General features: G+C 31.8%; 1 protein-coding gene across 1 annotated transcript in view; it reads left to right on the forward strand.

Moving 5' to 3' along the window:
• Positions 1-14,453, forward strand: part of Mfe2 (peroxisomal Multifunctional enzyme type 2) — a 59,650-nt gene that overhangs the window by 3,618 nt on the left and 41,579 nt on the right. The window contains exons 2-9 of the mRNA XM_089247518.1: positions 250-303; positions 3,987-4,094; positions 6,283-6,342; positions 6,864-6,932; positions 7,894-7,978; positions 9,074-9,138; positions 11,367-11,489; positions 13,731-13,847. Of these exons, the coding sequence (XP_089103644.1) occupies positions 250-303; positions 3,987-4,094; positions 6,283-6,342; positions 6,864-6,932; positions 7,894-7,978; positions 9,074-9,138; positions 11,367-11,489; positions 13,731-13,847 (681 nt within the window). The remainder of the gene's footprint in view (positions 1-249; positions 304-3,986; positions 4,095-6,282; positions 6,343-6,863; positions 6,933-7,893; positions 7,979-9,073; positions 9,139-11,366; positions 11,490-13,730; positions 13,848-14,453) is intronic.

Consider the following 14,453-nt stretch of genomic DNA (forward strand, 5'->3'; position numbering starts at 1 on the left):
CGGTTCTTGCAATCAGAGAATTCCTTGCTCACTATAACTCGTTGTGACCTATCTCTCAACCACGATTTTATCCAATTCAGCAAGTTATCCCAATCTCATGTAAACACTCATGAATGCACTTGAATTTTTTTTTCATACTTTTTTGGGGATGACACCTTGGTATCCTTCCCTTGTGAGTAACGGTTATTTTCAGTCAATGTTTTTTGCTCCTCAAAGTTCTATGTTAGTCTGATAATTAAATTTTTACAGGTCTCGGCAGGGAATATGCTCTCATGCTTGCTGCAAGGGGAGCTTCTGTCGTTGGTATGCATGACATTCATATTTATTTAGATTTCTCTTCAATTATTTATACATTATTGTATAATGTTAATCAATGTACATCTTGAAGTTTTTTTAGAGATTATAAGGTAATTTTTTAAATGAGTGATATATTAAAAACCAGAAATTCAGACTAAAGAGCCATGTGTTTCATTTTTTTTATGTGAAACTGTCAAAATCCAAAATAAAAAAGAAAATTGCTGTTTTTTTTGTTTTTTTTAAATCTTATCTGTAAAAAAGCTTTTGGAGATAACGTATTGCACTAGCTGATAAAATAACTGCTACTCCTCAGGATGAATTAACATTAGTTATTTGTCAGTGGAATTGACCTCCATCATGATTTGATTTATCTGTTATTCATCATATAAGTGCAGGAACCGTTGAACTCTGATTATTTTTAATCTAAAAAATGAGCCGCGTCATTCCATAGCTCAGCAGTTGATTTCCTTAATCTTTTTTTTTTTTTTTAATAATTTATGAGTATTCATGTTGATGATTGTTGAGACAATAGAATAAATTTGATTTCTATAATGAGATTTTATGAACAGTCTGTTCTGGGTTTATAAGAGTCAATATTAAACAGTTATGAAATGGAAATTTGGGCTTCATTGGCTGAAAAGATACTTGCATTCCAGGCCATCAGATGACCCTGGATCTGACAATTTTTTTTAACACTGTATTTTGAGAGCTAGTTTTTTTTTTCATCTCGTAATGGAAATTTATTCTCAAAGAAAAAAAATACTTTGTGAATAAGGAATAATACAAAACAAAATATAATATAATTAGATATATTCACATTTTTTCCCTAAGGGTTCCCAGAAACCTAGAAGGTCAGGGAAAATGCCACATATTTGACATAAGTCAAGGGGAAAAACAAACTCTAAACCCATTTCAAAGATTCAGATTTCAAATCATATTTCTTTCTTAAGTTTTGGTTAGGGAAAGTCACAGAAATAATCGAGTAAATTTTTTGCTGGGAACCCTGTTTCAAAAATTATACATAATACTGTAATACAGGGCTGGACAAATCCCAGGTGCCAGGTGGCAACTAGAAAATCAGTATTGGCACCTAAAATTTTACAAATGTGGTTGCTAAATTAGAGTCTAAAGGTGACACAAAATTTTCTGATTTCATTACACTACATCTTTTAACATGGGCAAAAGTAAAAGAAGACACATTATTAAGCCCAGGTTGCCAAGTCAGCTGTAGCTGAGCATGGCTTAACCAATGATCACAAAATTCTCTTTGCGATCACCCAAGTGTTATCCAGATACATATATTTTCCACGCATTTTTAAAGAATCAATAGAGATTCAAAAGCACAAGAACTACTTCAATAGGAAGAAGATGAAGATCAACAGAGAGTGATTGGTTTCCCATCTTAAAAATGATGAAATTGACACCCACGCATTATCCAGAGTCCTTGGAAACAACTTCAGCCAATGTGGAAAATCCTGCTCACCTGACTAATCCTGAAGCAGTGGGACTCAAGCAGGGAGAAGACGTGAATAGTAGTCTTTTTCCCTCCTTTATGGAAAATGTTTTGAAAATGTTTGCCACTTGTGTGAATGAAGCATCAGTAGCTAAAAACATTTTATCATGTCGGCGGCTTAAAACACGAAAACTATGAATTTTACATTACATGATGGACACAAATCCTTGTTTGTTTTCTTATTTAAGGACCATGTTTTTTAAGGGTTCTTTCTTTTTTTATTTCACTTTTAGCCAAGCAAAATACTATACTTGGCTCTTGAGAAATTGTCTGGCACCTAAATATTTTAATATTTTTTTTATTTGTCAAGTCCTGCTGTAATTCCTTAGTATGGCATTGTCACGCCCACAACGTTAGTTTTTAAGAGTCCCTGCAAGCATAATTAGCAAATTTAACTTGTTAAGTCATTCTGCTTACGAAGTGATTTTTAATATCCCCAGAGTGACATTATACCAAAGTCTGACTGTACTTTGTAAAATCAGTCGTCACCAATATGAAAAAAACATTTGGGGCTAAACTTGTTGTTCGTCCTGTATTATACTAGACTTGAAGATACACAGGAAGAAGTGTGTGTGTTATTTTGTATATTCATTTTTGTATATTCATAAATTATCGGAGAGCTTAGCTCACCTCTCACAAAATTTATTTAAGGAAGCTGAAGTACCAGAAGAGGTTTCCAGTTTCTAAGTTCCTTTGAAAGAGTAGCAGGCTGTAGATCATCGCTTGATGATCCTCTAGGACTGTGATCAGCCATTGGTTAGTTCGCACCCATACGTAAAAAATAATTGATGGGGCATATAGATTAAAATTTTCAACTGGTTAATTATTTAAAGTCCACAATGGCCCAGATAGGGAGTATAGGTATGTTTTGGATATGTAAATGGCTAGAAGAAAAAGATCTTTTCACAGAGGTGAAAACCTGAAAATGAATTCTAAGGTGCGTGGAAGGGTGAGGAGAAAAAGAGTAAAAAATAGAAAATAGTATTGAAAACTTAGATGAGCCTACTTGGGGGGAAAAACCAGCTGTAAAAGAGTTAATTAAAAATTTTAGTTGATTAATCAAATATTTTTTACAACCATTATAATCTTAATTGATGATATAAAAATATTTTTTATTTATTTCACTTCATGCACCTATTCGCCAGATGTGAACAAATATAGGAATAGATTAGAAAATTAAGGCTGCCTACCCTAAGCAGTTTACTATGCTGAATGTAATTTGTCAAAAAATGGAATTTCTTCACTTGAATCTTGTTTTTTTTTTAAACAGTTTAGGTAGTTACTGATTTTGAAACGTCTTTCGATCATACGGTTTCGATCATGTTGTTTGTTTTTCTAGAAACTCCTCCCAAATGATAATTGTGAGGAGAGGAGCTGATGCTTCCAAGAATATGAAAGAAATTATTGTTCATAGTGGAGACAATAAAATTTTTTCATGTCTTCTAAAACTCCCATCAAGCTCAAATTGAAACTGAAATCATCAATTTTTGTTTAATCAACTTGCCAAAAAATTTGATCAAAATATTGATTCAAATATTTTTAAATATGGTCACTTATCAAAAATGTTATACATAGGTACATAATTTATGACATCCAATCGATTTCGTTCAACAAATCAAGTCAAATTACAAACTTTTAATGCAAATTTCAAATTGAATTTTTATCAGATTCATAGAGTCAATTAATTCTACTAAAATTTTTTTAATTACAATTAATGATTGATTAACCACCCCAATTAATCAAATCGCACCAGTCCTAGTAAAAATATATACATATTAAAAAAAATATCCAAGCACAAAATTCTGAAGCAAAGAAATTATTCAAGATTTATTGAGCTTGTATCAGCAGAAATAGGATATTTTTGTAAACTTACATTTCAAAGCAGCATTTATATCATTTTAATTATACAAGGCTTGGATAAAAATTTAGGTTGCTTGCCTGTAGATTTAGACAGGCAAGCAACTTATGTAAACTGGTTTTTTTTTCATTGATAAAATCTAATTCAGGTCTCTGAGTTTTTTTTATCTGCTTTATATTATTAGGTATGATTATTATGAAATAGAATTCTTTAAGCTTTCTCTTGATTATTTAAATATTTCATCCTCGTTACTTTTTAAATGATATTTTAGGTTAGTGATTGAACTTTTTTTAAATCTTAACTTGTCTTAAATTTTAGTTAATGATTTGGGTGTCTCTCGATCTGGGGAAGGCAAAAATTCCTCAGCAGCAGATGCAGTAGTAGAAGAAATAAAAGCTAAAGGTGGAAAAGCAGTTCCTGATTACAGTGAGTTTTTTTTTTTTTTCATTTGTTCCCCTTTTTATTTTATTTTTTGTTTACTCTAATAAATAGTTTTGTCATTGTGAATAATATAATTAATTTTAGAAATATAGTAATCTCTCACTTATGCATCCTCTCACTCATTTATAAGACTACTTTCTGCACTCCTAGCCAAAGATACAGGAGAATGATATTTATAATTCATTAATACCATTTTCATTCGAATGACTTTTCATTTATGCGGCTCATTTTGCAGCATACCTTTTAGTTATCTGTCACAAAAAAAGTGATTTTTTTCAGAGATGCTTCTTCAAAGAATCTAAAAATATCTTCTCAATTAACAAACTATTATGGCTAGTTACATTTGTTGTGAGTATATTTGTGTTCAAGCACATATACATTCTCTTCTTTTGTAAGATTACATAGCTGCTTATGACTGACTGGATATCAATCTGAGTGGGGTTCCCGTTGTAAGATCTTTTGCACTACGTACACCTCAATGTGGGATTCTGGTATCTATCATCATTGTGCAAGTGAGGCTTTTGAGTATTGATAAACCATAGGCCTACTGCTCCATAGGTGCTAGGAATTTCAACTGAAGGGATAAGTTGAATTGATGTGATGAGCAGTGTCGTCTTAACGTGTGGGGCCGACCCTGGCATGGACTGGGTTCCTCAAGAAAAGAGGGGCCTCACAAAAATAAGATTAAGATAAGATAACTGATTAAAATTTTCAAGAATTTCCCAGGTAAGATCTCAGTCTCAAAAAAATCACTTGGCCGTGGGCTCATGATTCTCTTAAGACGATCCTGGTGATGAGAGACAGGCATTGATGAGGGACAAGTTTCAACCAGTGGCATGTTATTTAGAAAGATGGTGCATTTTGTTTTCACTTGAGACTGCATTTTGAGTTCATCTAGTTATTCTAACCTGTATTATCTTTGCTATATTTCAAAATGAATAAATGAAAGCAACTATCAGTTTCATTGAAAATGAACAAAAAAATGTTTGATGATAACTTGTTTACAAGAACTACAAAATATTGTGATAGTAATGCACAGTTGCACAACTACAATTATGAAGAGGTTGATGCTGAAGATAATTAAAAAATTGGGTTAGGCTGTGTCATAGACACAACCGCAAGTTTTGACTTGAATATATATAATATTTTGTGCCTTGAATCATTGGTAGATACTGACTATCATTGGCTTTGTCTTTGGAATAGCTAACAAATGATACCAATGTCATCTATTTTCATTGTGAACTGCTTGAGATATAGCTAAAACAATTTTTTACAAATCAGGGCTAGTGCCAGGTGGGAAGAGGTATTGAAACTGAAGTGATATCATTGAATGCACCTTTCCAATATGAATCTGACGATACCAGTTCTTTTGAGTGTTAGGTACTTCCTGAGATATGAGTGTTTAAAGAATTTTGTCATGCAACTTTTTGCAAATGCTCCAAATATTGTCAGATTATTCAAAAAACATATTCACGTCAAAAAAAAATTCCCATGATATTTGCAAATGCTATAGAAGCGCTAAAAAGCTGTTTTCATGGATAGGCAACTAAAGCTTTCTTCAAAAATATTTTGAGAAGTCACAAATATAATGATGTAATAGCATTGCAATCACAGGGTAGCGTGTTCATCTGAATTTTATGAATAAACATTGTTTTCCTACATTTTAAGAACAAGGCCAATGCATACATTCTACTTAAGTACTTGCATATATCTATTTTCATGTTATAAATATTTAAGTACGTTTTTTTCCCCTCATTTTCACTTATTTGCATTTCTCACTTATACATATTTTTCTTGTTCCACATTTTGCACCACATTAGAGATTACTGTATATAATATAATTTCGATTAAACTGGATGAAAATACTTCATATAGTCGATGTTTTTAATTAGAACATTAGTTACAATTTAAGTTTTTGTTTCCATAATAAACACATATCCATGCATACTTGAAACATTTAAAATCATCTTTTTTTTAATAGTTTAATTGAATGGTAGTTTAATGTATTTGTCATTTCCTTTTATGAGTTTATTTTTGTAACTTTGATAAATTTAAGTTCTGAAATCTTGTGTGACAAATGCATCAAATTTTCAAGTTTTACCACTCGCATAATCCAGTGGTGTCAAATCAAAAATGCTATATAAAAGCATCTTTTATTAATGTATTTTTCTAGATTCTGTTGAGGAAGGGCATAAAATAGTGAAGACAGCGATTGATAATTACGGTCGCATTGGTGAGTTTTTTGTGTAATCCTTCCATTGCACGTTTGAATAACTTCAATAACTTTATGCATTATAATTTTTCTTGCACCATGGTTATTCTCTGTTAACAAGGGTTAGTTAAAATTAGATCGGGAACTAAAGTTTATAGCCGGAAGATGGTAGTGTTCTACACTTTTTTATTTTCATTATCTCTCATTGAGAGACCGGTGTATGCTATCCACCCAGGGGCAGGACTTCTTACATAGCAATTGCTTTTGTGGTCATCTTTGTGTCTAGAAAATTTTTCCAAGGACTAAGTATTGAACTCGTGACAATTCTAAAGACTGACAATTTTATCACTCTTCAAATGAGCCACTTGGTGAACGAAAACTATAGCATTGTTTGACTCATTTTCTTTATACTTAGAAATATTGTCAAAAAGTTTGCTTTTCCTGCATGAATTGTCAGAAGAAATTTATTGCTCTCATTTATTCTAAAGCATGGTAGGCATATTATTGCTATGGAATAATAATTTTTTTGTCTATAATTCCAGATATACTGATCAACAATGCTGGTATTCTGAGAGACAAGTCATTTGTGAAAATGACTGAAGCTGATTGGGGTATATCAATATTTTTTGCATTAAAATTAGAATTTTTGCCATTTATTATGAAAAAAAAATTGTAGCTATATTTGTGCAGTTATATTCATACAAAGTGATCTCTCAGTTATGCATCGATGAAAGAGAGCAAAGAAAAAAATTCATAAGGGAGAGAGGCATCTAAGTGAATAACATTATTTACCTATATCTTTATATCTTTGACTGGGAGTGCAGAAAATTATCTTCTTTGAGAGAAACATATAAGTGAGAGATCACTATAGTTATATTCTTTGTGATTGAGTCTGGGCATATCATGGTTTCACTAGTTATATTCATTATTATCTCTGAAATATCAATTGTTCAGTGAAATAGTTTTCATTTATTTTGTGACTCCTTCACATTAGACCTTTTCCAAGATGTAGTTGATTGTGTCTTAAATTCAATTATTATTAGTCTGCAAATTACAGACATTATTTTCATTTTCTAGCTGTATGTGTGGAAGGAAATTAACTTTAATGCAGATTATCTAAAAAAATATTTCTCATATCAAGGTTAGCTCAAGACAAAATTTCCACCTGTGATTTTGGTGTCCCTCTGACGTATCAGTAAAACGGTTATGACAACTCACAGCTTCATCAAAAAAGTTTTGTACCAAGCATTTCATCTAATATATCCTTAGTTTGAATTTTACAAACAAGTAATTTTGTTTGAAAAGAACATTTCCCCCTTTACCTTTGATTTCGGCACTGCTCTCATAACAGTTCTTCATGCAGCCGCGTAGGTCTCACAGCCCTAGAGCTATTTCTGTCTCAGGGGCTTGATTTGCTTTAGAACCAAGCTCTTCATATTTCAATCCTATTTTTTATTATGCATTGTACATCTTATTATAATCATTATTTACCACCATTCCATTATCAATTTTGTAAAGCTGGGAATCTAATTTCAAATATTTTATATTAATATACTACGTATTCAATTTCAGATATTGTTCACAGAATACATCTCAGAGGCTCTTTTATGGTCACAAAAGCAGCATGGCCATATTTCAGGAAACAAAAATATGGGAGGTAATGGTCTAATTATGTGTTTTCATACATGATGATGCTTCATGATATCATATGTTTTATCAGAAAAAAAAATGCAGAGAATCACATTTAGTGAGCAAAAATAAAAAATTTTCTTTTACTGTTTCTTCTGTGAGTTTCAATGATGAATTTATAATTGGTCATTTGGGGGGGGGGGGAAACAAGATTGTGTTAAAAATAGTTTTTAATGTTAGTTTGATTCACAACTAAAGGTTTCAAGTTTTTGTAGCATTGTGTTGATGATTAATGCTAAAGTGGTGGGAAAAGTTTAAGAGAAACTGAAACATTTGTCATATCTCAAAAACTTGTATATGTAAATATATGAAAATTTCAGAGCAAGCGATAATTGCAAGTGGAACTTAACATTTTCCAGTGAAAATAATTTTGAGGAGCATGACTGCAATCAAACAGGCTTGGAAGAATATTCCACAGCAAGTTATTTATGACTTATCTTGATCAATGGCATCCAGAATGATAAAGATTATAGAGAAAAAGGGTGATTCTCTTGGTTATTAAAATGATTTTGTACGTAAAAGATTTTCCAGTGTCCTTATACTTTTTTCCAGGTTTTGACCTTTTGCTATAAATTCAACAATTTTTTTCTGAGACTGTGTAGCACTCATAAAACTTTTTTCACTGAAAAATGTTTAGTTCTCCTTTTAATTATCACTCTAAAATTTTCATGTTTCTAAAACATCAACAGGTTTTTGAAGTATGGTAATTTTTCAGTTTACTGTTTTTGCACCATCTTACTCCCCTAAACCAGTGATGTCCAAAGTGTGCATCATGGTTCCCAGAGAACATTGCCCAATACTGTTTTTTGGGGGGGGGGGGTCCTGTCAAGCTAAGAACATTGCTGTGCTTACTGTGATTAGAAGTTACCTGACTTATACAGTTACCATTATGAAGGCATTATAGGTATATGATCACTAGTGAAGGAAGCCACTGTCTTAAATCATTGTTCTCATTGTTACTTCTAAATATAGAGCAACTTTAACTTCTAGTAGTTGTAATAAATGGAAATTTTTTGCATGTCATGCAGTCAAAATAAAATTAATAGGCTTCATTTTTTTATAGAGTAATTATGACTGCTTCAGGGGCTGGTATATATGGAAATTTTGGCCAAGCTAATTATTCATCAGGTAATGTATATTGATGTAATGTTCTTTTGTTTTTATAAAAAATTTTTTGATTAGTATCAGGTTTAAAGTATTTTTAGCTACACGTATCGAATAAGTTTTTCTTCAAAATAATTTATTTTTTACTTGGTATAAATTCATCATGTAAATATGCTTGTACATTTTACTGGGGGATCATTGATCCTAGAGGCCTACTTTCAATATGGAAAAGTATCCAGATAACGTGTGGACCTCAGATTTGTCATTCATATTGCAAGTTTGTATGGTTATTAAAAAATTAATTAATTTTCCATGCATACACCCATGATCTCAAAAACCCAATTAGAAAGTTGTTTCCCCATCTCTCCTGAGGCCTTAAAGGCAATATTCACTGAACTCAAAAATCAGAAATTTGGGAAAGAATCACACAAACTTAGACAATGCTTCTTTACCTTTTATGCCTTTCTTTCCCAAAATTCAAAATTATAAAAAAGTTCCAGAATTGATGAAATTTAAGAATTAATAAAATTTATATTCCAGCAATTGTTTAAAATTGAGAATTTATAAATTTTGCAGTTGTTGAAAACACAGAATTAACAGTATAAAAAATACTTATATATATATATTAATTCTGATGTAATTACGAATTAATGCAAGAAATAATTTCAGTATAATAAATTATAATCAAAATAAATAATCATATAAATGAAGTAAAGAAGCATTGTTTATTAGTTTATGTGTGTACTGTTCTTTTCGAACTTTTCTCCGATTTTTGAATTCAAATATCTCTGTGAATAATGCATTTAGAAACGTGGACATTTTATTTGTTGGCATCAGGAGATACAAAACAACAACTCCCTCTGATTGGATTTTTGAGCATCGGGTGTCGGTATAAAAAAGTTAATTTTTTATTTGAATAACAATATAACCTCTTGCAACATGAATGACATATCTGTGTACTGCGTATAAGTTATTTGGATACTTTTCCTAATGGGAAGTATGCCTCTAGAATCAACAGCTCGCCAGTAAAATGTGGTGTGTTGTGGTAGCTATGCACCGTGTGTATCGTAAGTATATTTTTTGAAATTATACTGTGTGTATATTACATTAAATACAGTGAAAGTTGCTTATATGTAGAGACCTTTGTGTTACATTACATAGAAACTAAATTTTTATCAAACTTGCCCATTATGCCCCGAAGGCTTCAGAATTTTCTATAAAATTATAATCTAGGTTTAGTTCTTGAGAAATAAGATTACTTGCATAAGAAATAAAAATAGCAATCCTTAGAAATTAATTTCATAAAAAGCCATTGTACACATAGTGAAAAATTTCTCAACAACTGCCTTTAACGGGACCGAGCAAGTGTGGCCATTATTGGGAGGTTACCATTGTTAGGAGGTTCAGTATTTCTGGAACATGTATTAATTTTTTGATTGCTTGTAGAATTATAACAATTCATGCAATAATTAATTAGAAGAAGCAGTTTTGTAGCACATGACACTTATTTTGCATACGTGAAGTTTTTCCTGAAAAAATTTATTTGTGATTTTCTATTGTTATTTTCATTCTAAAATTTCACGAAAGAAAAATGCGTATAGTTGTGCTTGTATTCTGGTATCCTAGAACATGCATTCTTCTGATCAGATTCATCCTTCAATGTGATCAGCTATTTTTTGTTTTTTTATCTAGGGCAGTATTTTCAATTGGTGCTTACCCGGGTACCCTTGTTCAAAACAGCATGGGAAAATAAGAGCTGTCTGGTCCATGACATAGCCACTTGCCAAATTCTAACCTTAAATTCTGCTTTTTTCTTTCTGGAACTTGTCTAGTGCACCCGTTAGCATCTACTTGAGGACCCTCCGGGGTCTTTGAACCATATTTTGGAAGCCATTGACATAGGAAAGTACCCATAGTTATTTTTGTGTTAAAAGAACTCAAGTTATGAGAAACTCCTCCAAAAAAAATCTTTAGGGTTATTTTTCTTTCATTTTAATTTCCAAAAGTAGCCGTTATGTGGCAATCGTTGTTCAGAGGTTAACCTTAATGTTAATCCAATAAGATGCTTTCTATTTCAAGGAAATGAGGCCATTGTTCAGAGGTTTTCGTTGTTCAAAAATAACAGGTATTGGGGGGGGGGGGGGGGTTCTGTACATATAATATGTCACTTTTGTGCAAGATATGTAGATGCTGTAGTCTAATTTTTATTTCTGTTTATATACGTGTATTAATAACATTTCTTATTCATTCAGCTAAACTTGGTCTTCTGGGGCTGAGCAATACTTTGGCAATCGAAGGTGAAAAATATGATATCCATTGTAACACTATTGTACCAGTGGCTGCCTCAAGACTTACTGAGGACATTCTTCCACCTGGTTAGTCTAATTCTCTTTGCAATAAAATAAATGACTGACTGTACATTATATATTTATTCAAACATAATTTTAAATTTATGTTTGCGAGTTATAATTATGTATAATTGATCATTATTCTTTCTGCATTCCATCCTGATCTCACTAGTTGACAAACCTCTTTTCTAATATCAAAACTTCAGATTGAAATGAAAACTTTGATCATTTAAATCTAAAGATTTTAAAATTGATGTAATAGTTTTTGTGTAAATTTTAAATTATTAAAATATATTTCTTCCGATATGCTCTCTGTGGAATCTTTTGACAATGACCTGATGTCAGAAGAGTTATAGGGTGGTCATAAAATAACTTTGCCAATGTACAAGTGTCCCTAGCAATCGCAAAAATCAATGAAGGCAAATGAAATTTGTGATGTAAATATTTCAAACTATGTGAGAATGAAGATAGACAAAACTTTGGCTCTCGCAGTCATGGCCACAGCAACAAAATTTCAAAGAATTCAAATGCCAGCTCTCACTTTTATGCATTGATAAGTGGTGGGCACAGTGAAAAACCATGAATGGCATTAGAACGGTACCTGTAGCACAGGGTTTAAGCTACGGTCACATTTTTTGCAAAATGCAAAAGAAAATCTTAGAATGCGAAAGAAGTAGCAGCTACTTTCGCAAAAATGCGTACAGGAGGTACGAAATGAGTAGACACACCCAACCATCCATCATTAGCATTGTAGCATTTTGCAAAAGCTTTTACCCTCCAATTTCGCTTTTTTTTGCTAAACAAATTTTTTATCTAACTTAAACCCTGCGTAGCACCTTAAATGCCTGCACAAGATGCTGACAAAGAAGATTTCACCAAGGATTTGGTGAGCTAACCTCTCTGTGGCGGGCTTCTTACAACATTAATCTGATCTGCATTGGTTTTTTTCCCACATATTTCTTTGTGTCTAGTGCCAGCATTAATCATGGTACAGGTACCATTCCAATGTCATTTATAGTTTTTTTGCAATGCACAAAAGTGAGTGTTGCTATCTGAATTTTTTTGTTGCTGTAACCTTACAGTGAGAGCTGGGTTTTGTTTCTGTTCTTCTTTTCAAGCACATGCTCTGCAACACCAGTATTTCGTATTTCATCCACATGTTTATTGATGTACGAGCCTCTAGCGACTGCATAAAACAAAGTTATTTTATGATCACCCTGTACATATATTGTAACAGATGTTTGTTTTTGTATCCAATGAGTCCAGTAGTCTAATTGATTTTTAGTTAAGGTCTTGCATATGTTGTTCAGTTAGGAATTGTTTCATATTACGGATATCTGGTGGATACAATTGCAAATTGAATAAACCATATTGTAAATTATAATAAAAATTAATGAATAATTTATCATTTATAAGATCCTAAGGTTTATAAAACCAGTGAGTTAGAATTTTTCTCAGGTGACTGAATTTAATTTTTCAGAGCTGCAATCACAAGTCTAAAATTCTAGATGAAAACGCTTAATAAAAGACTAATTGGTGCATGCTGCATGATTATCTGCATGATTGGTTCTACATTCATTTGATATATTTTTTACAGGCTCTGCCTCTGAGTTTAAGGCCAGAACAATTATAGATAGTGTTAACGGAAAGCCAACTTCAGTTAATCCTAAAGATATCCACACAAACTCAAAATATTTTGCACCCGTCTTCTCCGTGGGTAAGCTTTGGGTGATTCTGGTATCGAGATTTTTTTTCATTCCCCGCAATTTCAGTTTGGGAGTGAAATGCACCAAGTAAACAAGTTATATTAATGTGCTGTACAATAATATACACGTGAAAAATATTCTTTACATAGTATCGATGATACATACTTTCTCCTCAATGAAGCTCTTTTTACTCTTCACTCACTGGGATGCTATTATATTAACAGCATGAACTATTTTATTTCTTTGTCAAATATCTGTTTTCTACAAACAAAACTTTTCTGATTCTGTTCACTTTTCTGCATTCAAGTTTTTTTTTCTTCGGGTATTTCTTTCAAGTAGTTTTTATGTTTAAAATTGTTTGCATATATGTGTGTGAAAAATATTATGTACAGTGTATCACACTTAACATGTTTTCTCATTTAAGACAATTATTTACAAGGTAGTTTTTCTTTTTTTTGTGGGTCTTTTTATTTTCTTTATATATGTATATAAACATTCAATAATGCATCAAGTGATGCAATTATTAAAAAAAATCATAATTTTCCTCTAATTTTTTTTCCAGAACTTTTTGACAGACTCAAACCAAGTTTTGTTTGCCCTGTTGTTGTCTGGTTGTGCCATGAAGATTGCGGTGACAATGGAGGCGTATATGAAGCTGCTGGAGGATGGGTTGGAAGATGTGAGCATATTCTTTAATCTAGTATGTCAAAAATAGGAATTCAGTTTCAAGAGTTAACTTCATTGTACTTGAAATTGCCACTGGAAACCGTTCTTGTAGCAATCTGGTAAAATAAATCCAAAACGGCTCTCTCTTTCCATATGTGCACAATAATTGAAAAAAAGTGGAAGTTAAATATAAGTGTGAGAAGTATCAAATTAAATAATATACAAATCTATATCAAGTTGCTTTGAGTTGTTTCAACATATCAGTTTCATTTTGAAAACATATAATCAGTATGTAAATGTAGTCAAACTCTCAGTTTAACAAACGTAACCCCCATTAAATCAAGGTTGAGATGATCAGCTGTAACAAAAGGATGAAAAAATGTGTTTAGATAAAATACTCAACAACACCCACCAAAAATATGATTACTTGCTGATGTAAATTTCTTTGTATTACAAGTATATAAGTATAAATGTGTTACAGTAAATGTGATAAATCTGGTGATTATGCACAATCACTTCCCATTTGGGTAAGTTGGATAGATTTTGCGAATTTATTGCATTTACTGTGATTACGTATGGCTATACATTTAAAAAGTTCTGCAATTTATTTTGTTATATG

Source organism: Pholcus phalangioides, unplaced genomic scaffold (genome assembly GCF_987345545.1).
Source record: "Pholcus phalangioides strain wild (caught in Gottingen) unplaced genomic scaffold, Ppha-v1.0 ptg000003l_1, whole genome shotgun sequence".
Taxonomy (NCBI): Eukaryota; Metazoa; Arthropoda; class Arachnida; order Araneae; family Pholcidae; genus Pholcus; species Pholcus phalangioides.